This window comes from Manis javanica, chromosome 4, assembly GCF_040802235.1.
Source record: "Manis javanica isolate MJ-LG chromosome 4, MJ_LKY, whole genome shotgun sequence".
In the NCBI taxonomy this organism is placed as follows: domain Eukaryota; kingdom Metazoa; phylum Chordata; class Mammalia; order Pholidota; family Manidae; genus Manis; species Manis javanica.
In genome coordinates this window covers 113916066-113942508 of record NC_133159.1, presented here as the reverse complement: position 1 = coordinate 113942508, position 26443 = coordinate 113916066, and the positions used below count along the sequence as shown (strand labels likewise).

At 44.2% G+C, this 26443-nt stretch overlaps 2 protein-coding genes across 17 annotated transcripts in view; both read left to right on the top strand.

Moving 5' to 3' along the window:
- The window catches only part of COPS3 (COP9 signalosome subunit 3), a 34100-nt gene extending 22002 nt beyond the window's left edge, over nucleotides 1-12098 (top strand). For 2 of the 4 annotated variants that reach the window (XM_037019618.1, XM_017651196.2), the window contains 4 exons: nucleotides 562-648; nucleotides 10229-10342; nucleotides 11359-11439; nucleotides 11781-12098. In XM_037019618.1, coding sequence (XP_036875513.1) covers nucleotides 562-648; nucleotides 10229-10342; nucleotides 11359-11439; nucleotides 11781-11834 — 336 coding nt within the window. In that variant the 3' untranslated portion in view covers nucleotides 11835-12098. The remainder of the gene's footprint in view (nucleotides 1-561; nucleotides 649-10228; nucleotides 10343-11358; nucleotides 11440-11780) is intronic. The other 2 variants (XM_037019616.1, XM_037019617.1) reach the window with 2 other exon arrangements.
- A 6867-nt stretch (nucleotides 12099-18965) lies between these two features.
- FLCN (folliculin) overlaps nucleotides 18966-26443 on the top strand; it is a 31030-nt gene continuing 23552 nt past the window's right edge. For 3 of the 13 annotated variants that reach the window (XM_037019470.2, XM_037019472.2, XM_073234700.1), the window contains exons 1-2: nucleotides 23417-24470; nucleotides 25472-25744. In XM_037019470.2, the coding sequence (XP_036875365.1) occupies nucleotides 25496-25744 (249 nt within the window). In that variant the 5' untranslated portion in view covers nucleotides 23417-24470; nucleotides 25472-25495. Of the gene's footprint in view, nucleotides 19525-19549; nucleotides 20948-23416; nucleotides 24471-24549; nucleotides 24708-25471; nucleotides 25745-26443 lie in introns of those variants that run through there. The other 10 variants (XM_037019468.2, XM_073234695.1, XM_073234698.1 and 7 more) reach the window with 10 other exon arrangements.

Below are 26443 nucleotides of genomic sequence, written 5' to 3'. Positions count from 1 at the left end.
AGTCATCTAGAGATTGTTTTGCACATATAAGCACACATATGTGTGCTCTTGCACACTCTTGTAATCCTTTCCCTTTCCTTTACATGGATATTAGCATGCCATATACCCAGCTCTGCATCTTCCTTTTTTATAGTTCATGGTATGCATATTTTGGATTCTTTGAGTTCATAAAAAGTGTCCCCACTTTTTAATTTTTTTTACAACTGTATAGTAGTCCATTTATATAATTATACTATACTGTACTTAACCAGTCCTATTGATGGACATTTAGATGGTTCCCATCTTTTGTAATCACAAACAGTGCTACAGTGAATAACTTTGCAGGTGTGTCATTTCAGATGTATAGGAAAATACATGTAGGATACATTTCCAGAAGTCATTACTCCTCTGGAAAATGGATGACTAAAGCCATTGGGTTCATTCATTTCAATTGCCTTCACAACAAAAATTATTTTGTACAGTAATGAAAAGCAAATTTTCAGTGATTTAGTAGAACTCTGCACGTGTTTAATAAAATGTATTTCCTTATTTGCTTCTACCTGTGATAATTCTAAATTTCAGACCTTTTTAACCCTGTCATTACAAGACATGGCAAGTCGTGTGCAGTTATCTGGACCTCAGGAGGCAGAAAAATACGTCCTGCACATGGTAAGTATATACATACAAAGTTAATTAGTGGATATTTGTCCTTGTAAAAGTATCAGATGTTCACTATGGAAAATATAAAAAAGGAGAAATGGGGGTCATCCAAAATCAACCTCTGGACATTTGGTTTATTTCCTTGATCTATGATCTTACATCTATGATCTTATATACCATGAGTCCTGTTTGTGCTCTTAATTCATTCCATTGTCAGAGCTTTTGTAAACATTATTTAGGGTACTCATGAAATATTTCCGATACACAAAGAGGCATGAAGCAGTGCTACTCAAATGTGGTGGTCCATAACAAGGCAACAAACTTGTGCCCTCATGTAGGTCAGGGCACTGCTACATTCAGAGAGAGCCCTGTTTAGCCAGGCAGTGTACTTAGGGGCATCATTGAATGCAGTCTGACTTTGACTCCTTAACCTGTGGACCACTGTCAGTCCATGCCTATACTTCAGGTAGTTGAAGTAAAAAGGGTGCTGGAGCAGGCACCCACATGCTCAGCACCCAGCTTCAGGAATCAGCTAGTCCAGTGTACTTGAGACTCCCCACCCTCCAAATTTGGATAAGCATCATTTAAATGACTATATGGTATCCTACCAATCATTTAAATGACTATATGGTATCCCACCAAGTTGACATACCGTAATCTACCTACCTATTCAGTTATATAAATAAATGGCTCTGTCTGATCTGATCCACCAAAACACACCTCTGTCTTCAGCCCAAGTCAGGCAGATTTTCTTTCATGTAGTAAATCAACATTCTCTTTTTCTGCTGGGGATCTCCCCTGTGATTTCTATGTAAATAAAGAACACAGGATTAGGAATTATAAAACTATTTGCCTTTGTGGTACTGGAGTATTTTATTTACATAGTTCAGTTTACAAATGTTTTGAGGTTTTTTTGTTCCTTCAACCTAACCTAACCCTCAAAACACACACACAAATCCCAAACAAATAGAACCTGTCTGACTTGACCAACCTTGGAATGCCTGCTAAGAGCACCTTTCCAACCCCCTAGGAGTTATCCAGACTGAATAAGCTGCAGTGCCTGCCCCCGGGGAACTCGGTATTTAGTGGTGGGTAAGATGAAATCTATGAATTAGGTTATGACACCAACCAGGACACGTGAGCTGGAGAGAGGTTTTGAGGGGCCAGAGGAGAGGGATTGGTTTTAAATCTGGGTGACCAACCCAGACAGAGCCTGACAGGTTCTGGATCACCCCAGGGGACATTTGTCAATGTCCAAAAACATTTTTGTTGTCACAGTTGAAGGCACTACTCAGCTAGTGGGTAGAGGCCAGAGATACTGCTGAACATCCCACAACACAGAATTCCCTGGCCCAAAATGCCCTTACTGCCATTGGAAACCCTTGGAAACCCTGCTCTGGACTGTAAGATCTGTGTGTAAGGATTTTGTTTTTAATCAAGACTTTATTTTTTAGAGCAGTTAGAGGTTCATCGCAAAATTGAGGGGACAATACATAGATTTCCTGTATACTCCCTGCCTTGACACATACATAGCCTCCCCAGTTATCAACATCCCTGACCGTAGCAGGACAATTGTTGGGCCTGATGAAACTGCATTGACAGATCATCACTCAAAGTCTAGCTACACAAGGGGTACCTGGGTGTGGTTTATTCTGTCGGTCTGGACAAGTCTATGATGACATGTACCCATCACTAGGGTAGTAGTTCCGTTCATACGGAGTAGTTTCATTGCCCTAAAAACCCTCTGTGCTCTGCCTTGTCATCCCACCCCTGGCAACAACTGGTCTTTTACTGTCCCAATGGTCTGCTTGTCCCCGAATGTTGTATAGGTGGAATCACAGCGTGTAGCCTTTTCAGACTGGCTTTTTTCACTTTGTATCTGCATTTAAGTTTCCTCTGTGGCTTTTCATGGCTTGATGGCTCATTTCTTTTCGGTGCTGAATAATACCCATTGTCTGAATGTAGCACAGTTTATGCATTCACCTAGTGAAGGACATCTTTGTTCTTTCCAAATTGTGACAATAACGAATAAAGCTGCCATAAATATCCATGTGCAGGTTTTTGCATGGGCATGTTTCCATCTCCCTTGGGTAAATACCAAGGAGCTTGATTGCTGGGTCATATGGTAAAGAGTATGTTTTGCTTTTTAAGAAACCTGTCTTCCCAAGTGGCTGTACCATTTTGTATTCCCAACAGCCTGAATGAGAGCTGCTATTCCTCTACATTCTCACCAGCATTTGATGTTGTCAGTATTCCCGATTTTTGCCATTCAAATAGGTGTGTAGTGGTACCTCATTTTAATTTGCCTTTCCCTGGTGACATCATGTAGAGCATCTTTTCATAGGCTTGTTTACCATTTGTATATCTTCTTTGGTGAGTTGTCTGTTCAGGTCTTTGGCCCATTTTTAATCTGTTTTCTTATTTTTTAGTTTTAAGAATTCTTTGTGTATTTTGTGTAACAGTTGTTGTTGTTTGTATCTTTTGCAAATATTTTCTCCCTGTCTGTGGCTGGTCTTCTCATTTTTTGACATTGTCTTCTGCAGAGCAGAAATTCTTCATTTTAATGAAGTCCAGCTTATCGATTATTTATTTCATAGATTGTGCCTTTGGTATTATATCTAAAAATTCATCCTCATACCTAAGGTCATCTGGATTTTCTCTTATGTTATCTTCTAGGAGTTTTAGTGTTTTGCAATTTACATTTAGGTCTGTAAACTATCTAAATTAACTTTTGTGAGGGCTGTAAGGTCTGTGTCTGGGTTCATTTTTTTGCACGTGTATGTGCAGTTGTTCAAACACCATTTCGTGTTTTGCAGTTTACATTTAGGTCTGTAAACTATCTGAATTAACTTTTATGAGGGCTGTAAGGTCTGTGTCTGGGTTCATTTTTTTGCATGTGTATGTGCAGTCATTCAAACACCATTTTTTGTTAAGACCATCTCTGCCCCATGGTGTTACCTTTATTCCTCCTTCACCAAAGATCCAATGTGTGGGTCTAGTTTTGAGAACTCTGTATTCTGTTCCACTGATCTGTTTGTCTTCTTTTTTGCCAATAACATACTGTCTTGATTACTGTAGCTTTACAATATATTTTATAGTCAGGTATTATCAGTTCTCCCAACTTTGTTCTTCTCCTTTAATACTGTGTTGGCTATTCTAGATCTTTTACCTTTTCATGTAAATTTCAGAATCAGTTTGTCGATATGCATAAGATAATGTGGGGATTTTGACTGAGACTGTTGAAACTGTAGATCATGTTGGGAATAACAGACATCTTGATAATATTGAGCCTTCTACCATGAACATGGAACATCTCTCCATTTATTTTTTTGATTTCCTTTATCGGAGTTTTGTAGTTTTCCTCATACAGATCTTGTATATATTTTGTTAGATTTATTCCTAAGTATTTCATTTTTGAGGGGATGCTAATATAAATGGCATTGCTAATGTAAATGTTATCTCTCTCATGAGAGATAACTGTTCTGTAGTTTTCTTATAATATCTCTGCCTGTCTAGTTTGGTATTGGGATAATGCTGGCCTCAAAGAATGATTTGGAAGTGTTCCCTCTGCTTCTATCCTCTGAAAGAGATTGTAGAGATTGTTATAATTTCTTTCTTAATTGTTTGGTAGAATTCACCAGTGAACCCTTGTGGGCCTGGTCCTTTTTGTTTTTTTTTTGTTTCAGAACCTTAGTTATTTATTCAGTTTCTTTAATAATAGATTTAGGCCCATTCAGATTGTTCTAGAGACTTTTTTAATAAACATTGTATTGAAGTAAAACCTACATAGAAAAAAGTACACGTAAGTGTATAGCGAAATACATTTTAACCAAGTAAAGACATGTGTACAACCAACACCTAGATCAAGAATCAGAGTATTACCAGTACCCGGAAACATTTCTTGTGCCTGCTCCCAGCCCTACTTCTGCCTGGTGAAGTTATCATCTTGACTTCTAATATCCTATTTTAGTTGTATTTGCTTTTGAGCTTTATATAAAAAGGAAACATGTAGTATATTACTCTTTTGAGTCTGACTTTTTTACTCAGCATAATGAAATTCATGTACAGTGTTGAATGTAGTTTTAGCTCATTCATTTTCAGGGCCACGGTGCTCCACTGTGTGAATATAACCTTTCTGCTCTAATTAGATGGGTCTGTGGGTTTCTAGTTGTTTCTAATTGTTTGTGGTTTGGTGATTACAGAAGGTGCTACTTGGTGCTTGTGGGTTTACATTTTATTTGGATGTATCCCATCTGCTTTTTTTTTTTTTTAAGAGGGCATCTCTCATATTTATTGATCAAATGGTTGTTAACAACAATAAAATTCTGTATAGGGGACTCAATGCACAATCATTACTTCACCCCAAGCCTAATTCTCATCAGTCTCCAATCTTCTGAAGCATAACGAACAAGTTCTTACATGGTGAACAAACTCTTACATAGTGAGTAAGTTCTTACATGGTGAACAGTACAAGGGCAGTCATCACAGAAACTTTCGGTTTTGATCACGCATTATGAACTATAAACAATCAGGTCAAATATGAATATTCGTTTGATTTTTATACTTGATTTATATGTGAATCCCACATTTCTCCCTTATTATTATTATTATTATTATTATTTTTTTTTTTTTTTTATTTTTAAATAAAATGCTGAAGTGGTAGGTAGATGCAAGATAAAGGTAGAAAACATAGTTTAGTGCTGTAAGAAAGCAAATGTAGATGATCAGGTGCCTATAGACTAAGTATTAATCCAAGCTAGACAAGGGCAACAAAGCACCCATGGATGCAGAAGATTTCTCTCAAAACAGGGGGGGTGAGGTTCTAAGCCTCACCTCTGTTGACCCCCCAATTTCTCACCTGATGGCCCCCCTGTGACTGTGCCTGTCTTAGGTTGTTCCTCCCTTGAAGAATCTTACCCATCTCTGCCTAACCAGTCATCTTCCGGGGCCATACAGGGAAAAAGTAAAGTTGGTAATTGAGAGAGAAGCAATATTGTTTGAAAAGGTTAGCTTTTTACTTCTTTGCAGATTTATCCCCTGTGGCTTCTTAGCCCAGCATTTGTCTTGAGGTATCTTTACCACTTGGAAGAATTATGATACTCGGTAAATTTGATATGAGGCACGAATTCTATTTAAGGGTTGTAATTAGGAAGGAAGAAGAAAAGCTATAGAAGTAGCAGACAGAAGAAAACATGGGAAGATTGATTATTTCTTTGACATATCTTCTTGTAGAGTAACTTAAGCATGTATAGGTTTTAAACTACTGATTAAATTGTGCACACACATTAACATAATAGGAATACAGTTACATAAGCAAAGCAGACCTACAATTACCAGCCATCTCCAGTGAAACCAAGAAAACCAGTTAGGCACCCTAAGCATTTGTGAAAACTTATCAATGATATGATGGATATTGTCTAACTGAATTTGAATAGTTTGAGAAAAATCAGACAAATTAAAACAACCCATTCCTGGGAACTGTTCACATCCCATATGTTCTTTTAACAGTAGATAGTCTGTAGTCTCAGGATTTTGGAGCGCTGCAACTTGCACTTCTCCTAATTATTGGTTGAGTTCCAACAGTATAGATTCAGTCAAATTTGTTGTTTTACTGTATGCACAGGCCAGCTTAGATATCTCCTTCATTCCAATGGCAATTCCAGGAACCAGTGGGATGAATGCAGCTACAACTGCAACAGTGCCAGGATCTTTGTTGAAGTTTTTTGATGATCATCTTCTGGAATGACTCTTCCAGAGTATGTTGATGTTGGAAATTCTTCATATCGTATCTTAGTTCGTTTTCTGGGTAGCCAAATTAGGCTTTGATCCTCTGTGTAAACACAAACAGACCCTTTGCCCACACTTTGATATGCCCTTTATACCATTGTGAAGAACTTATTGGAGGTCACCACACAGGAACCGCCATTTTTTTTTTCTTAGAGAAAGGAATATTATCAGAAAAATATACTTCCATAGCTGATCATCTGACACCCTTTAAATGATCAAACTTAAGGATATTTAAAGCATGCAGTAATCGTTGATTTACAGTTAGTTTTATCCCATCAGGGAGTAGTACCCCTTTCCTTTTTTTTTTTTTTGTTATCATTAATCTACAATTACATGAAGAATATTATGTTTACTAGGCTCTCCCCTATACCAGGTCCCCCCTATAAACCCCTTTACAGTCACTGTCCATCAGCATAGCAGAATGCTGTAGAATCACTACTTGTCTTCTCTGTGTTGTACAGCCCTCCCCTTTCTCCCATCCACCCATTATGCATGCTAATCTTAATGCCCCCCTTCATCTCCCCCCCCCCCCGTTATCCCTCCCTACCCACCCATCCTCCCCAGTCCCTTTCTCTTTGGTACTTGTTAGTCCATTCTTGGGTTCTGTGATTCTGCTGCTGTTTTGTTCCTTCAGTTTTTCCTTTGTTCTTATACACCACAGATGAGTGAAATCATTTGGTATTTGTCTTTCTCCACTTGGCTTATTTCACTGAGCATAATACCCTCTAGCTCCATCCATGTTGTTGCAAATGGTAGGATTTGTTTTCTTCTTATGGCTGAGTAATATTCCATTGTGTATATGTACCACATCTTCTTTATCCAATCATCTACTGATGGACACTTAGGTTGCTTCCAATTCTTGGCTATTGTAAATAGTGCTGCGATAAACATAGGGGTGCATCTGTCTTTTTCAAAATTGAGTGCTGCATTCTTAGGGTAAATTCCTAGGAGTGGAATTCCTGGGTCAAATGGTAAGTTTATTTTGAGCATTTTGAGGAACCTCCATACTCCTTTCCACAATGGTTGAACTAATTTGCATTCCCACCATCAGTGTAGGAGGGTTCCCCTTTCTCCACAGCCTCGCCAACATTTGTTGTTGTTTGTCTTTTGGATGGTAGCCATCCTTACTGGTGTGAGGTGATACCTCATTGTAGTTTTAATTTCCATTTCTCTGATAATTAGCGATGTGGAGCATCTTTTCATGTGTCTCTTGGCCATCTGTATTTCTTTTTTGGAGAACTGTTCAGTTCCTCTGCCCATTTTTTAATTGGATTGTTTGTTTTTTGTTTGTTGAGGTGCGTGAGCTCTTTATATATTTTGGATGTCAAGCCTTTATCAGATCTGTCATTTTCAAATATATTCTCCCATACTGTAGGGTTCCTTTTTGTTCTATTGATGGTATCTTTTGCTGTACAGAAGCTTTTCAGCTTAATGTAGTTCCACTTGTTCATTTTTGCTGTTGTTTTCCTTGCCTGGGGAGATATGTTCAAGAAGAGGTCACTCATGTTTATGTCTAAAAGGTTTTTGCCTATGTTTTTCTCTAAGAGTTTTATGGTTTCATGACTTACATTCAGGTCTTTGATCCCTTTTGAATTTACTTTTGTGTATGGGGTTAGACAATGGTCCAGTTTCATTCTCCTACATGTAGCTGTCCAGTTTTGCCAGCACCATCTGTTGAAGAGACTGTCATTTTGCCATTGTATGTCCATGGCTCCTTTATCAAATATTAATTGACCATATATGTTTGGGTTAATGTCTGGAGTCTCTAATCTGTTCCACTGGTCTGTGGCTCTGTTCTTGTGCCAGTCCCAAATTGTCTTGATTACTATGGCTTTGTAGTAGAGCTTGAAGTTGGGGAGTGAGATCCCCCCTACTTTATTCTTCTTTCTCAGGATCGCTTTGGCTATTCAGGGTCTTTGGTGTTTCTATATGAATTTTTGAGTTATTTGTCCCAGTTCGTTGAAGAATGTCACTGGTAATTTGATAGGGATTGCATCAAATGTGTATATTGCTTTGGGCAGGATGGCGATATTTTGACGATATTAATTCTTCCTAGCCACGAGCATGGGATGAGTTTCCATTTGTTAGTGTCCCCTTTGATTTCTTTTAAGAGTGACTTGTAGTTTTCAGGGTATAGGTCTTTCACTTCTTTGGTTAGGTTTATTCCTAGGTATTTTATTCTTTTTGATGCAATTGTGAATGGAATTGTTTTCCTGATTTCTCTTTCTATTGGTTCATTGTTAGTGTATAGGAAAGCTACAGATTTCTGTGTGTTAATTTTGTATCCTGCAACTTTGCTGCATTCCGATATGAGTTCTAGTAGTTTTGGAGTGTAGTCTTTAGGGTTTTTTATGTACAATATCATGTCATCTGCAAATAGTGACAGTTTAACTTCTTCTTTCCCAATCTGGATTCCTTGTATTTCTTTGTTTTGTCTGATTGCCGTGGCTAGGACCTCCACTATGTTAAATAACAGTGGGGAGAGTGGGCATCCCTGTCTAGTTCCCGATCTCAGAGGAAAAGCTTTCAGCTTCTCGCTGTTCAGTATAATGTTGGCTGTGGGTTTATCATATATGGCCTTTATTATGTTGAGGTACTTGCCCTCTATTCCCATTTTGCTGAGAGTTTTTATCATGAATGGATGTTGAATTTTGTCAAATGCTTTTTCAGCATCTATGGAGATGATCATGTGGTTTTTGTCCTTTTTGTTGATGTGGTGGATGATATTGATGGATTTTTGAATGTTGTACCATCGTTGCATCCCTGGGATGAATCCCACTTGGTCATTGTGTATGATCCTTTTGATATCCCATCTGCTTTTTAAAGAGACACCTCTCTGTAGTCACAGAGCCTGAGAATTATGCATTCTACTTGATGTGTGTTGGGCTGGCTTCTCTCTCATTAAATAGCATGTATCCCTAACCAGGCTAGAAGGGAGAAGGCTGCTCAGTTCCACTGTAGCAAATGGACTAATAGCTGTCATCCAGTGGGACAATTTGTTCAGAATAACAAGACCTGTTTTGGACTTTTATTGGCTTTTCACTTTTTGGCTTCATGGACAGGATTTGTCTCTGAAGATCAATCAAATTCCCATTAATTCAAATAAAGAACATAGACCTTGAAACTACTTTGGAATCAGCATTGTCAGAAAAGTTTTCTTGATGGATTAGAAGATAATTTCTACTGTGATGGGACAGAAATTTGTTAGCATTTCACTTTTTAAATGCAAGGGCATGTATGTAAATTGAATCTCAGTGAAATTGATGTTTACAGATGCAAAGGAAGCACTATGCTAAGAAAGGCAGGATACACAGCGCATATTGCGTGGCTCCATTCACAGGAAACACGTTGGACAGGCAAATCCTTAAGTCGAAAGTAAATGAGTGGCTGTCAGGCTGTGGGCGTGGGGAAAGAGGGATAATTGCTTAACAGATACGGGGTTTCCTTTTGGGGTAATGAAAATGTTTTGGTTCCAGATAGTGCTGGTGGTGGCACATTGCAAATGTATGCATGCCAGTGAATTGTTCACTTTAAAATGGTTAATTTATATTATATGAATTTTACCTCAATAAAAAATGTTAGGGCAGGGATTTGTTTGTGTATGTTATTTTTGCCCCCTTAGCACCCATAATATTGCCTACACAAAGAAGTGTTTAATAAATACTTGTTGGGTAAACAGATGGCACTTAAAAATATACATTTGTTTATTAATTGCTCTTTGCTTTCCTCTGATTATATTGAATCACTGTGTAATCACATAGTGTTCAGGTCTAAACTGCTTTTCTGATCTCTTTTTTAATAGATAGAGGATGGAGAAATTTTTGCAAGTATTAATCAGAAGGATGGTATGGTCAGTTTCCACGATAACCCTGAAAAATATAATAACCCAGCCATGCTTCATAACATTGATCAGGAGGTAAATATGAGTGCCAGGTTTTGATTTTTCTGATTAATGTTTGGGGTGCTGTATTTGAAATACTGCCCCTATTCTTCAGGATAATTTTAGTTTTAAATACAGGTAGTTCCCAACTGGTTTCTAGGAACCTCTTAGTTCCTAGAAAGTTAATTTCAAAATGGGCTGCCTAAAACTCTTCCAGATTGTATGGTTATAAGTAAATGAAGGGTTAGCTTTCCCATCTAACTCACCAAAGCCTATTAACTCCTGAAACATTTGAAGGATCTTACAATTAGTGTAATTTTATCCACACCTAACCACCACATCTAATGTAGAGCCTCATGTCTGTGGTAAGGTGTACTCAGAGTTCAAGGTCAGGAGGTCGGAAATGCCTCTGGTGGGTGTGGGGGCTGCTGGGGTGGCTGGGGAGGAAAGGTGTTCCATGGTTCCCTGTCGGGGCAGTCGCGGGCCACAGAGTGGCCATCTCTGCAGCTTCTGAGGCCATGCTACTCCGGGGGCTTCTGTGGCTCTGGACAGGAGTGGGATGGTGTGGGCAGTCTGTGCCTCTCACCTCTGATTAAGGAGATGGGTTAAACCAAACATTAAATCTCAGAAACCTAAAAGCAATGCATAGTAGTGTAGTATACTTCCAACAGTCCCTTTTTTGCAATTCAAAATCCAAAAACCCTTGAAAACTGCAATTTTTCTTGGTAACTCGCTTGATGGCAAAGGTCACCTGAAATGATGTATAGTCAATATAGTCTTAACTTTGAATCACCATGTTTTGGTTTCACTGCAAAAGATACCTATGTGTTTGATTATGAGGCACTACCCTAGATCCTACTGGGATGTTAGGTAGTAAATAGTACTTGTACTGTATTCACTTTTTGAATTTAAAAATTCTGACTCCAAAACCTGTCTAGCCCTGGGGTTTCAGATCAAGGGCCTGTGAACCTGTGGCTCCCATGTCAAATGTAAAAGGATGTAGTTGGCCTAAATCCACTTACTGACCATCTTCAAACATGTCTGTCACTTAGATGCTGAAGTGCATAGAGCTGGATGAACGGCTGAAGGCTATGGACCAGGAGATCACAGTAAACCCCCAGTTTGTGCAAAAGGTGATGAGGGTTCCCCTGTTAACTAGGAGTGGGCTGGATGGAGAAGGACTTGTATTCCTACATCAGGAATGTGAACTTGATTTCAGGTTAAATGTTTAGATGCCAGTTCTTGAAAACCTTTATCACTGGGTTCACAGAGAGACTCTGAGTATTTTCAAGCCACAGCGTGAATGCACAGGGTTGTTATTAGGGGGATGATAGGATGGCCCCGGGAGTCGCCTCCTCTCCTCTGTGCACAGGGTGATGTTCTCCAGGAGGAATGGGCTGTGCTTGTTGGGGGCTGATGAGAAACCCTTGACAAGGACAGATAAAAACATACTGCCTCACTTTCTCCTTTACAGAGCATGGGATCACAAGAAGATGATTCAGGAAACAAACCATCCAGTTACTCTTGAAACCAACATCCACCCTGAGTTACAGGGGAGAAGCTGTCTCCTTGGCCAGTGGTGGTAGGAGGGCAGCAGGGAGGACCAAGCCTATTTCACCTGGACACTAAGAAATTATATTTTGTTTGACATCTTCAGTCCTATGTGCTTTCAGAAAACCATTCTCTCTGCAAAGAAAAGAAAAAAAAAATCTCAAACTTTAAAGTCTGTTATGGATTTATTTATCCTCAGATTAATGTTATTGCATTAAATCTACCTTTTTGTTTTAAATTATTTGAACATTGATGTGTCTTCTGTATCTGTATCACTTTTCCTTCCAAAAAGCTTTTAAAGAACACATTCATTGTGAACAGACACAGATTTTAGGATGTTTTGGAAGATTTAAATCTTTTTAAAAAGGCTGGGAGAATTCCTAAGGCAGAAGCTGATTTTTCAGTTAAAATTAAAGTGTGTTTTAGTGACTGACAGTGTGCCCTGTGAGCTCAAGGGGTGCTGTTGTGTTCTTCTGAACCCTGGGTGAGTGCTACATTCTCTTGTAGTCTTGAAAATGGCCTTTTTTTAGATAAATGTCAGACTTTTGCTTTTTCTTCTAGAAGCATTGTCAGCTGAGCCACACAGCTGCCTTTGAGCGCGTTCAGGGCCCCTCCACAACACTCAGGGTGTGCTGCCTGCAGGGAGTCAGCTCAGAAGGGGAAAGCTTTTGTGAAGTGTCATTGGCTTAAATTAGTTTGGTCCTTAAAACCCATTTCCATCTTGCTAACAATATTCACTTTTTAAAATGTGTTACATGTATAGTCAATCATATATTCATTATTTACAAAAAAGGAACTCTGAAACCTCATGGGTCACATAAAAAATTGTCCCCAATAGGCACTGGGGTCCATGCGGCTATGGAGGTAACTGCTCTGCTGCAGGGAAGCAGCCACCTACCTACCCTCTTGCTGGGACTAGAATGCTGCAGACCACATTTTTTTGCCAGCAGGAGGCAGACGAGGGCCAGGGAGGGAAAGGACTCCTCGCAGTCTGCTTCCTGTTGAGCTGTACAACAGCTCTTCACACTAGGAAGGGTGGTTTCTGTGGTGCAGTGAGCCCTGGGCTGAGTTTCTCACACTTCTAGCATCAGCCTGATGGCACCCGCTCAGAAGTACAGGCCCCAGGGCTCAGGCCTCCCCTACCTCCCCACACTGGTTGAGGACCTAGTTCTACTGGGCTTCTCCAACCTTCTAGATTCTGTTAATGCCAGTCTCTTCCCTGTGCCCCTCAAGCTCTAAGGGTGGTGTCTGCTTCCTGCAGTTACTACCTTGGTGAGATTTTTTTTTTCCCTTCTCCAATACCTGGTTAATGGATGTATTAAATTGTGTCTGTTATAGAAAGTGGTGAGTAGTTTTTGTAGACAGGAGTTACTTTTGAAGAACTTGGGTCCAGATCAGTGGCCTTGTTTGTCACTAGGGAGAGAATATAAGACCCCACACACACTGCCTCTGAAAGATGTTACCTATGTGTCTTGTTTTTTGTTACCAGAATCTGCAGTATAGTCTACTTGCATGAATAGTTAAGATAGCCTTAACTAGTCCTTTGAGTTAATTTGAGCAGCCAATTATTTTGTGAACATGTTTACTTATGAATCACTTTAGTGTTTTGGTGGTGCCAGAAGATGGTGAGTTTGCCTAGGGAATCAGGATGGTTTCTGTGGCCTGAGGATGTGGCCTTGGTTGGCGCTCCTTACAGTGGGCCCCCAGTTTTCTGAGGGCTTGGTAGGTGTGTCTGTCATGGTAACATCAAATGCTGATAGTACTCTGGGTTAGTGAAGATAATCCCCCTCAAGAGTTCAGTGCTTGCTTTGCATATGTGTTTCTATTTGTAATGGTACGAAAGGGACAGTGTTTAACCTTTTAGCACAGACATTCCTTTTTTTATTATCAGGCTATTATTGTTACACAATCTTATGAAGGTTTCACATGAGCAACATTGTGGTTACAACATTCACCCATATTATCAACTACCCTTCACACCCCATTGCAGTCACTGTGCATCAGCGTAGTAAGATGCTGTAGAGTCACTACTTGCCTTCTCTGTGCTGTACTGCCTTCCCCATGACAGCCCTACATTATGTTAACACAGACATTCTCAAAGGTGTGAGCTTGATCTGAGCAACCTCCAATTTAGGGTATACTGGTATAAGGTATTCTTTAAAGGAACATCTGGTTGTATGTTTTTGAAATGGCAGATGTTTCCTGAGCCAAAGAATGGTATCAATGGGCCATAAAGTGGGATTGTTCTGCCCTGTATGGATTGCACTTTCTTTGTTTAGTAAAAGGAAATCCTAAACAGTGCTAGAATATTACTGTGAAAGATACCAACTACCTTAGTAACTGAATAATGCCTGTGTAATCGAATCACAGACAATTACTTTTATAGCAAATGATTGGGCCAGAGGGGAAAGCTAAGTCTTAGGTTTTAGGTGTGCTGAGTTCTTGGTGTTCATTGGTAGACCTACCTTGTTCAAGTTCCCTCGTCTGTCTGCCAATAGTTGAGTTGTATTCTGTCTCCTGATCTTTGCTTTTCACAGATGCAGTTTGGGGTTTGTAAGTCCTAAGCTGCCAGGATGAAGTTGAAATGGTAGCCAATTTGAGAAGAAACGTTATCTATGCCTAAGTGTGAGCAGTTGCAAAAAGGCCAGAGAAAATAAATGACTGGGTAAATCAGATATTTGTGAATAGAAAAACAGTTGATGGCTACCCTTTTTACACAGTTGAATTACTTAATGATGGCCAACAAAGACAAAATCCTATCTGCCTAAAGTCAAAGGTTGAGAGCAGAGAACTTTTGTTAATTGGGAAAAGCATTTAATAAGCCTGCATCCATAATGAATTGCTAAAGTTTATTATTAGACTAAAAAACCACTTGATACTTAACAAGCAGCTAGTATTAAAGCACCAAAAGGCTATCAGTTGAATTCTAATTGGGGAAGGAGGGTTAGTTTTAAAAAGCTTCCTGAAAGTGCTATAGTAAAGAATGCTAAATTAACACTAGTGGGTTTTTTTTGTAAGAAAAATTATTAGACTACTAATAGTTCTTGCTTTGCAACTGGCTGGACGCCCTATAGGCAGAAGTGACTGTAATCGCCTAAAACTTCAAACTGAATTAGAGGATGTAGGTAAGTGCCACTCTATGAAATATCACCCACTGTTGGCTGCCTTTGAGCAAGCACCCAGCCAACCCCCCAAACTGTTAAGCACAGCTGGAAACAGAATGTTGTCTTGGTTGCTGGAAGAAAGTAAAGCCTAGATGATTATTTTATAACAGGCAATCTGTTGTAGAGCACTTAATGAGATGTTACCAAAAATATTAGATCCAATTGTTCACAAATGAGACATACCTCTGAAACTGAAAACTGATTCAGGGACATGGTGGTTTGACTTAAAAGACAAAGCCCAACTGTATTCTATAACTATGAGAGACCATATACTTGTAAGGCTACATCTGAAAACCTCTATGAGAAGTTTCACAATGAGACCTGACTTCACTTGGCTCAATGGTCTGGGTAAGTGGTATCCGTGAAGCACTCCGTAAGTGTGGATGCTCAGCTCTCAATACCTATCCAATTAAGCCTCTTGGTTTAGTAGTAGGAAGAAAGAAAAACATCAAGATATCTTTCATTCAGATGGAGCCCATTTCAGTGGTGAGCAAACATGTCAGGGCTATAAATGCCAAGCAGTTAAATCAATGGGAGTTATTGCCAGCTTCACTTTCTCACTGATAATGTGAGCAACATTTCCTGACTTCTGTCTCTTGTTAAATGCTCTTAAAAAGTTTATACTCTGTGAAAGCTCAGTTTAATAACCTACAGGACAATTTACTGGGAAAGGCATTGGCATGTAGTTACTATTTTTATTTTATTTTGGTATCATTAATCTACAATTACATGAGCATCATTAATTTAGAGTCACCCATCATCAAGTCCCCCCCACATACTCCATTAACAGTCACTGTCCATCAGCGTAGTAAGATGCTATAGAATCACTACTTGTCTTCTCTGTTGTACAGCCCTCTGCATGCCCCCACTACATTATGTCTGCTAATCATTATGCCCCTTTTCTCCCACTTATCCCTCCCTTCCCACCCATCCTCCCCAGTCCCTTTTCCTTTGGTAACTGTTAGTCCATTCTTGGGTTCTGTGAGTCTGCTGCTGTTTTGTTCCTTCAGTCTTTTTCTTTGTTCTTATACTCCACAGATGAGTGAAATCATTTGATACTTGTCTTTCTCCACCTGACTTATCTCACTGAGCATAATACCCTCTAGCTCCATCCATGTTGTAGCAAATGGTAGGATTTGTTTTCTTCTTATGGCTGAATAATATTCCATTGTGTATATGTACCACTTCTTTATCCATTCATCTACTGATGGACACTTAGGTTGCTTCCATTTCTTGGCTACTGTAAATAGTGCTGCGATAAATATAGGGGTGCATCTGTCTTTTTCAAACTGGGCTGCTGCATTCTTAGGGTAAATTCCTAGAAGTGGAATTCCTGGGTCAAATGGTATTTTTATTTTTAGTTTTTTGAGGAATCTCCATACTGCTTTTCACAATGGTTGAACTAATTTACATTCCCACCAGCAGTGTAGAGGGTTCCCCTTTCTCCACATCCTTGCCAACATGTTCATCTTTTGGATGGTGGTGATCCTTACTGGTGTGAGGTGATATCTCATTGTGGTTTTAATTTGCATTTCTCTGATGACTAGTGAGGTGGAGCATCTTTTCACGTGTCTGTTGGCCATCTGAATTTCTTCTTTGGAGAAGTGTATCTGTTCAGATCCTGTGCCCATTTTTCAATTGGATTGTTTGCTTTTTGTTTGTTGAGGTGCGTGAGCTCTTTATATATTTTGGATGTCAACCCTTTATCAGATCTGTCATTTATGAATATATTCTCCCACAGTGTAGGATGCCTTTTTGTTCTATTGATGGTGTCCTTTGCTGTACAGAAGCTTTTCAGCTTGATATAGTCCCGCTTGTTCATTTTTGCTTTTGTTTCCCTTACCCAGGGAGAGATGTTTGTAAGATAAATTCTAACTGAAATAAGCAGGCGACAAGAGGCAACAAAGGGCCAGGCAGTTTATTTGAGTGCAATCCCGGGCGAGGTTCACCAGTCTGTGTAAATACAGGCTGGAGAAGTCCTGCTCAGCAGGGCAGGCAGCGAGTTTTTAAAGAAGGTAGGGGGAGGCAGAGCTTAGATTTACAGGGGCGCCAGGATTGGCTAGCCTAAGGCACATTTTTCAGGTTGGGAAGGGGCAGCAGCCGGGGACTTTGGCACGTCATCAGTGTCCAACGTGCTCACCCCTCCCTCCGGTGCCTCCAACCTTACAGTGTTCATGAAGAAGTTGCTCATGTTTATGTCCAAGAGATTTTTTTCCTATGTTTTTATGTAGTTACTTTTAAACACTTGAAATTAGGTTAAATTGAAAAAGCACCTCCAAAAGAGATGAGGCCAGTGATGCTGGGAAAGATATCAATAGCATAAATGGAAATGGAATCCAGCTGTAGTATTTTATTGAAAGGAATCCACTTTGTATTTTATTGAAAATGGCAGTGGTTGGAATAATCTTCCTTCACTTGGGAACTTAGCCTGTCGTCATGGAAATAAGGGTAACCTGAGCAGGGTGGTGTCCTCCACTAACAGGAAATAAAAGTTACAAGACAGAAAAAAATTTTCTTGGCTTAACACCTGATCAACCAATGTTAGTTTGAAAAATACGTAGCACTATGAAAAAGGGGAAAAAGCGAGATTACCAAAAAAAAAGGAAAACCAACTTCCTGTCTTCCTGATTGAAGTGATGGAATATACAATTGGTTAGTTTTTTTAAAAATTCGCTAAATAAACAGCTGCAGTAACTGAAAATTTTTGTAAAGTTTTCTAAGTTACTTGCTTATTAGTGTGGAAGTCAGTTAATCAGATTTGTGTTCAGAATTACTGCTGGGTCCTTTTTTCAAAGTTAGTCACGTTCCGACAAATACTGGAAATTATGTTTTCTTCTAGGATTTGGAAAGGTACAAGGAGGCTGAAAATATTCCTTGCACTTTTCCACTAAGGCTTTCAAAACATTTTGCAAACTCAACAAAATTCACATATCTGAAATGTTGATGGCAAAGTAAAGACAGAATCCCACGTCAGCATACCCTTGGGTTTTGCAGTTGTTCGCTTCAGAAATTATCTTGTGATTTACTAGCCAATACACTGTCAGTGCTGCCCTGTATGAAGAACTGGATCGGTAAGAATAATTAAAGACATGAAGGCCATGCGTATCCTCATGATTTAAAAAACATAACCACCCACTTCTGTTGAGGCTTTTCTCCCCACGCCGCGGACAAGCTGCGGGAGCCGCAGCCCAGAACTCCGCGGTGTCGCCCACGGCCGAGGTAGCGCCCTGGGGTCGCAGCCGACACCAGGTGACAGCGCCTGCGCGCCCGCCAAGCCCTGTTCCTGCGGCTCTAGCTTTTCGCTCTGAGGACCCACGTTCCATCATGCACGGATGGCTTCAAAGTTAACTGTCAGGTAGACACGCTGGATGACAGGCGCCCAGGCTGTAACAAAAGCATTGCTCAATAATTGATTAATATTTCTTAAAAACGTAGAGGTACTGCTGAGGCAGGGAGCCAGGTGCTGAAACAAAAGCACTGCTCAATAACTGATTAATATTTCTTAAAAACGTAGAGGTACTGCTGAGGCAGGGCGCCAGGTACCGCTGAGGTAGGAGTGAGACACAGGACCCAGCAATCAGCACACACGCGGCCCGGCCCAGGCCACCCCCGCGCCAGCGACGCTCCTCCCTACGTCACGGGAGGACCGCAGGTACAAGTTCCACGTCTTTCCCCGCCCACCTGTCCGCAAGGTCCACCCGTCCATCTTCAATTTAATAAAAACGAAGGGTTAAACCAAAAAAATCACCGCTCTCTTTATGACGTCAAGGCGTTATCTCTCTTTTTCCCTTCTGTGTGAACCAAAAAGCCTAGGCTGGCTATAGTTACCTCAAATCTCTTTAAAAAAATACTTTTTAAATTTAAGCATTTCCCACCCTCCCCTTGAAATGGTTGCTTCCAGCAGCCCCAGCCGGGCGGTTTGGACCATTTCGTACTGCTCGGTGGGGGCGCCGAGGAGGGGCGGCGAAATAGCGAGGTGCGGGCCGCTGTTTCAGGCTCCTCGCCAGACTTCAGAGTTGCGGGGCTGCTTGGTCACTTCGAGCGCGGGACCTGGCAAGGCCTTGTTCCCCTCGCGGTGCAGAGGTGCGCGCGGACAGCCGTCCGCCCCCTCCGCGAGGTGGGCGGATGGTACGGTCCGGCCGAGTCACGCGGCTTGGGCTCGGTTCCCGGGCTGCTGCGGCACCGGGCGCGGGGCGGCGGCGGCTTCCCCGCGCGGGTGGGGTAGGGGCCAGTGAGCAGGCCGGCGTCTTGGCGCTGCTGGGCGCCGGGACAGCGACTGGAAGAAGCGTGCGGGGCGGGCCGCGCGAAGCTGACACGCTGTCGGGTGCGCGTGGCCGTGAGTGCCGGCCCGGCTGGGGCCTTCCCCGCTGGTCGGAGTTGAGTGCGGCCGGCGCGCCCGGGGGTCGGTGCGGAACGGAGGCCCAGAGCGGCGACGTGCTTGTCTAGCCAGTCCGAGGTGGGCCGAGGACTCGAGCCGGGGCTGTCGGGCCGCTGCCTGGAGGGGTAAGGGGATCTCGAGCTCCCGAGGAGGACTGAGGAGGGGGGAGCCGCTGCAGGCAGGACTGGGGGCGGCGAGGGGACTGAGCCCGTGTGCGGAGGTCGGGCCCGAGGACCATGGGGGACTCTGATGGCCTTGGGGTTGGCCGAGGGGCACGACTGAGTTTTGAGTGGGTGTGAGGTGTTAGTGACGGGGCCTGGGGCCAGAGCGGAAGGGCCTGCTGAGAACCCGAGGTGGGAGGGGTGCGGGGCAAACTGAAGGCGTGAGGAACGGAACCGGGGTTCAGACCTGGCGGCGCTGTTGATTCATTGTCCTTCAACGTCGTCACGACCCTGCACTCTGCTTTCCCCGCCCGGGTTTGTTCCCCTCTGGTTTGGCGGGAGGCGTGTGTCCTCATTTCTTTTCTCCGGACCTGGTGGTCCGAGGAGGATGGTCGGTGAGCTGGGCGGCTTAGATCGGTGTTCTGCGGGGAGGGTTCGAGACCACATTCCTCTCCGGTTGGGGGGTATAGTCAGAGGCACCCTTATCAACTGGAAATCGTGTAGCGCTGCACGCCCTCTTCCCACAAGGGATTAGCTCCTCGTGGGTTGAGCCTTGGTGGTCATTAGCAGCCACGGGAGGCAGAGGGCGAGGAGGAGCTTGCTGAACCGAGTGACTGGCTCTCCAGCCAATGGTGTCCAGCCTGGGTGGCAAGAGGGACTCCAAATCACTGCACAGAGAAAGTGTTGGAGACACTCGGTTATCAGCCCTGTCAGCGAGTGACTACTAGCGACGCGTGACTGCTGGCCCTTCTAGTGTGGTATCTCGCAGAGCACTGTAAACAAATCCAGGTGAAGCCAGTAGAAAGAGTGCTCCCTGTGAGTGGGTGTGAGCCAGAAGCAATCCCCTGTGGACCTTTCCTGCGTGCACTTGCTGGGATCAGGGGCTGACCTCGTGAGGCCCCCGTGGGAGACTAGTTACAGCAGAGCATTCTGACACTCTGGTTAAGAGCCATTATGGTACGTATTTATTAGCAAAATGCTCCTTGCACCTCCCTGGTCCTATGAGAAGAGCTCAGGAATAGAGCTGCAAACCGGAGTGTGCTGGTGGTATGGGGAAGTAGTTTGGACATCAGTGTTCAGACCTGCTAGCTCGGTGGGTGGAGACCCTGCCTCTTCAGGATATTTGGATACTGGCTTTGACTATGAAGTTTGGGAGACTGTCGGGAAGGTTTTTCCTTCTGCCTCGAATTCCAGAAATCCTGTAAGAAGAGGAGACGTGTTAGACATGCTTGAAGTGGTTTGTTTTTCAGCAAACATCTGGTAGAGACTGAAATTGGAGGTGAGTAAAGAAGTGACTCCACACCACCCAGGATCTTCTTCCACTTGCAGCAGTTCACCCTAAGAGATAGGGACCTCTTTCTCGGCTGAAGTGCTGCAGGAAGATAAGGTATTTGATGTCATCTGGCTAGTGAGGTGTCTTGCCAATGGGTTTCAGCCCCGGGCAAGTTCACTATGGATTCAGTGTGACCAAACAAATGACAGTAGAACATTCTTGGGGTGAAAGAGTTATACCCAACTTTATTTCCAGGTGGCAGGTCAATCATTAAAATCCCGTTCACTCACAGCGAGTCTGCATGCAGCAACCTGCTCTCTGCCTCTAGGCCCTTCTCTCTGCATGGTCATCCTCTGGGCTTTTCTGCAGTCTTCCCACACAGCCATCCTCTGGGCCTCTGTCCTTGGCACTGCCACCACTCCAGCCTGGGCTTTGCTCTCCTGCAGCCGTGCAGCCCTGCCACCCTGTCACGCTCAGAGCACTGGGTGGAGCTCTTTTTATAGCGTCAACAGCCATGTATTGCCCACAGGTGTGCAGTGAGCTAGTCAACCAAAGCCAGGTGAGAATCCTGGCCACAGGAACTCTCATTTTATCCACATGCCATCCCTCCAGGATTCTCTCCTCTCAATCTATGTGCCCTTAGTCCTCTGTAATGGTCCCTGTGCAAGGAAGCTCGAACATTGTTCTCCAGCCTCTCCAGCAAAAAGTCTTGCAGACGCACAGGCCGGATTCATGGCTCTGTCTCTGACCTCTGCCTCTTTGGTCTTAATGGCTGGAACTGCTGCTCTGGTTTCAGCTGTTGCCATAGCTCCAGTAAGATCCTGTTGGACTTCCCATCTAATGTCCTTCCATCTGCTCCTGCCCATATTAAATCAACCCACATCTGGGTCCTCGTAACCTTCATGGGGCCCTGTAAATTCTTCTTGTGAGTAACAGGTCTTTCTTTCCGGATTCTCATTGCTTCAGCCTCTCCTAAGTCTGCTACTGTACGTGTCACCTTGCTTATGGGATGCCCTACATGAGGGGAAAGAATGGCCACTAGAGACCCAAAGAGGGATGTAGGAGCCATTTGAAGTACAATATTTCTCATCCCAGTAGTGAAAATCTCTTTATCTGGGCCATAATTCTCTGGACTATAGATGGCATTTCTTATGCCTAGCTCTCGTAGCACCTGTTGGAGCTCAGCATACATCTGCCATCTAACAGGAGAGGATGGCAGATCACCCAGATTGGGCCACACAGCACGAAGTGCAGCCATAAGCCAGTCAAGGAGGGGGTGACTCCCTGGGGTCTGATGTGCATTTCGTAATCGCTGCCTCAAGGTGGGCTGCACTGTCAGGGAAGACAGCTTTCCCTTCTCTGATCCCGACAGAACAATCCCATCCACCCCTAAGTCCCACAGATGCAGGAGCCAAGCTGATATTGACTCCGAGGGCTTCTGCCTAAACTGGAAGGTCAAATCCACCAGCTCAGCCTGAGTATTGGGATGGACCATAGAGTGCTCCATGACCTGGGGAGGGGGCTGCTCCTCTCCTTGGGGAACTTTCAGCTGCTGGGTCTTTTATTTTCTGTACAACCACTGGGTGTGCTTTCAATACAGGAGGGACCAGTGCCTCTGGCATCACCCCTTCTTCCTGCTCCAGCTCCTCCATTTCTGGGGCTAAGGGCACCTTTCTCTCCCCTCCCCTGAGTGCCTCCTGTGCTACAACCTTTACCTTTTCTACTGTGCCTCTCAGCAATGCTACCTCAGTCTTCAGAAGGTCTCTTACCTTCAGCTCAATGCTTTGCAGCTGATGTACTTGTGCCACCTCCGCCTGTGCTTCCCTCAGGAGTTCATCTTTTTCCTTGATGGCCTCTTCCTCCTTCAGAGCACCTGGCAGTGCTGCCGTCTCGTCTCCAATGGCACCTTGCTGCTGGCGCTCTCATGCTGCCTCCTCTCATATCGATGCCATCTCTTCAGGGAATCCACAGAAATTTGCAGCTCACGTTCTCATGCACCTCCTCTCGCATCAATGTCATTTCCCTCCTCAGGGAATCCACAGAAGTTTGCAGCTTGCATTCTCATGCCACCTCCTCTCGCATCAATGTCATTTCCCTTCTCAGGGAATCCACAGAGTTTTGTAGCTTGTGTTCTCATGTCACCATTTCTTGGGTCTTTTCTGTAGACTTTTTAATACTATGAGAAGCAGCCAACCCACAGTCCCTGCTGCCTCCTGGGCACTCTGCTTCTCAAAGGATCTGCTTACTATACCAAGGGCCACCCCTACTGCCTCAGGTGTCACCTCCACTTGCCTCCAGTCCTGAGGTGGGGCCCAGCCTTCTGGGAGGCAAGCCACCTCAGACCACATACCCATTGGGGGACGATCTACTGTTTCCCCATTCACAGGGGCAGCCCACTGAAGCACCCCTCCCATAAGGGCAGCCTGTCTTTTTCCTTGGTCAACAATGAGTTCTGCTGACTATGCCAATTGTCTTGCCAATGGGTTTCAGCCCCAGGCAAGTTCACTGTGGATTCAGTGTGACCAAACAAATGACAGTAGAATGTTCTTGGGATGAAAGAGTTATACCCAACTTTATTTCCAGGTGGCAGGTCAGTCACTAAAATCCTGTTCACTCAGAGCAAGTCTGCATGCAGCAAGCTGGTCCCTGCCTCTGGGCCCCTCTGTCCACACAGCCATCCTCTGGACCTCTGTCCTCGGCACTGCCACGACTCCAGCCTCTGCTCTGCTCTCCTGCAGCCTTGCAGCCCTGCCACCCTGTCACGCCCGGAGCACTGGGTGGAGCTCTTTTTATAGAGTCAGCAGCCATGTATTTCCCACAGGTGTGCAGTGAGCTAGTCAGCCAGGGCCAGGTGAGAATCCTGGCCACAGGAACCCTAATTTTATCCACATGAGGGTAGCACACAGGCTTTTTCCAACCCAGCTGGGCTGTGTGACTCTGGAGCTAAGTGTCAGCTAGGGTACCTCACTGCCTCCCGGTGGCTCCTGGGTCTGGGCACTCATTTTGGGAAGAGTCAGAAGTCAGACAGGAGTGCTTTTTGTATTAAAAGAAAAACCTAATAAGGGTAGCCCATGTGGATCCTCGATGCCATGAAGAAGCATAGCAGCATCATTTCTGGGCTCTCCTTCTCGTTTGAGGGAAAAAACTTGCAGGCCTGTGGTCTGAAGGGTTAAGCTGGCATGGTGTGGGTGTTCCAGAGCAGCTCCTTTATAACCAGTAGTAGGAAGAATAACGATTTTATATCTTAAAGAGACACCAAAACAAATATGTTTAAAGTGATCACTTATGCAACATTGGTGTAAAGATATAAAACTTCAGCTAAACTTTGGGTGCAGTGTCACCTTGCTGTCAGCTATTGTCAAAAGTCAAGAGGCCTGCTAAGCCACTCAGAGCTGCAGGAATCCCCAAATCCTCTCCATGATGTTCTAATTTGAGGTTGGCTGTAAGCTGCTTGAATTATTTTCCCCACCTTAAAGCCCATTGCTCCTAGGATTAGCTGTGACAATTTTTATTTCCTTACCTAGGGAACACCAGGTCTCAGAGCTGAAGTGTGACTGCTGCCACCCTGCCAACTCATTTGGAAACGGCCTTGTGTGCTCTTGTCTAGGTGGACAGTGGATGCGAGATTCTGCTGAGTGTAAGGGTCCATGGTGATGCTCTTCAGGTGGGGTGGACCTTGGCCAAGTGCTGCTCTCCTGAGGATGGCTGGAAGGACCTATTTCTTTTCCCTTTTATGTCTCTCAAAGGAAGATGAGGCTACCTTTTCCAGGGTTAATGGCCCTGCCTTTGGGTTTCAATAACTCATCCTTCAAGGTTCTGATTCCGTCTTTCCACAGTGGATTTTTAAACCATCGTTTTCCTTGACCTCACTAAAGTAAGCCCTGTGGACCATTTATTTAAACTGGGTTTATTTGGTTCCTGTGACACTCAGACTCTGGCATTCCCTGTGGTTGGTCTCCTGCCTGTAGGTGCGCTTGATGACAGCTATCATTTCTCTGTGGGCTACTCCCATGGGCAGTCATTTATCCAGCACTTGTTAATTTGGTGCCCCCCCGTATCTGGAGCTGCTGGAGATAAAACAGTGTCTCCCCACTAGGGAGTCATTCATATAGGGGAGTACAAACAAATGATGAAGTTTCCAGAAGGACTAAAAGCAGACAGTGGAGTGAGGGAGCAGGTGGGGGTAGAGGCTGTCCTGGAGGTTGGTTAGAGAGGCCTCTCCTCAGGGGTCGTGCAAGGTGACCACTGAATGGTAAGGCAGAGTGAGCCAGATGGAGGTGTGTGGGGAGTGTTCAAGACCTTTACCCACAGCCCTGCCCTCTGACCCTGCCGTCCAGACTCTGCATGGAACTTTCAAGGCTTTCCAGCTGTCTCTTAAACTCTGTCTTCTGTCCCATTGGGAACATCCTGTGCCCTGGCTCTCAGTACCTGCCAGGCCTCCCTGTGTCCCCCTGTCTGATCCCCATGCCTGAGTAGCTGTCATCTGAGTGCAGGCTGGGTGGGTGACCTGCCTCTGCCGACTGGGAAGCCCTCTGACAACTACCAGTCCCTGTGCTCCAGAGGAGCTGGCAGGTTCTGTAGTGTGAACACACAGTGATGCCAGCCAGCTGATGGTGTTTCTTCCTCTCCCCCATGCAGGCCTCGTGCTGTCTCCCAAGGACCATGAATGCCATCGTTGCTCTCTGTCACTTCTGCGAGCTCCATGGCCCCCGCACTCTCTTCTGCACAGAAGTTCTGCATGCCCCACTTCCGCAAGGCGCTGGGACTGGGGACAGCCCTGGCCAGGGCGAACAGGCCGAGGAGGAGGAAGGTGGCATTCAGATGAGCAGTCGGATACATGCTCACAGCCCAGCAGAAGGGGCCAGTGCAGAATCCAGCAGCCCAGGGCCCAAAAAGTCAGACATGTGTGAGGTAAGTGTCTCCGGGTGATGAGGACTTTTCTTCCGGTACAGGGGTTTGTGTCTGTACTGTGTGTTTGACCTCCCAGGGGTGGACGGGCGCCCCCGGGGCAGTGGGCTTGGCCTCGGGAAGGGATGATCTTCAGGGGATGTGCACAGACTGTTCTCTGTGGGCCTGCAGAGGTCTTTGTAGTTCTTCCCCTTCATCGCAGCTCTAGCTTTTCCGCAAACTGGGACAGCAGCTGCCACCTTGTCCCATCTGCCTTCCAGCCCGCCTCACTATTTGCTCATGTGCACATGGCCCATTGGAGGCTCCAGCTTCCTTAGCCTGTTGTTCTTGGGGGCCTCCTCGTGGGGTCCTGGGTGGTAGTCTTGTGTTGTTCTATGGTTCTGGGAATGAAGTTGGAAGTTCCCTCAGCCAGTTGCTGCTTCGTGCAAAGGACCTGGATTGAAATCCAAAATGGGTAATGTTGGACCTGCCACTGTGGTGTGAACAGGAATCCAGCTGCTTTAGTTTGGTTTTGCTGAGAAGCAGATGGTGTGCATAAGGTTGACTTATTGCTGGAAGCATCTGTGAGGAATCAAGGGAGATTGAGTAGAGGTGGGGAGAGTCTTGCAGCTGCCTACAGATCTGATTACCCATGAAGGGGAGGGACTGGGCAGGGAGGTCTAGCCAGCGTCCCAGAGCTGGTCTTGCTGTGTGGGAGGAGTC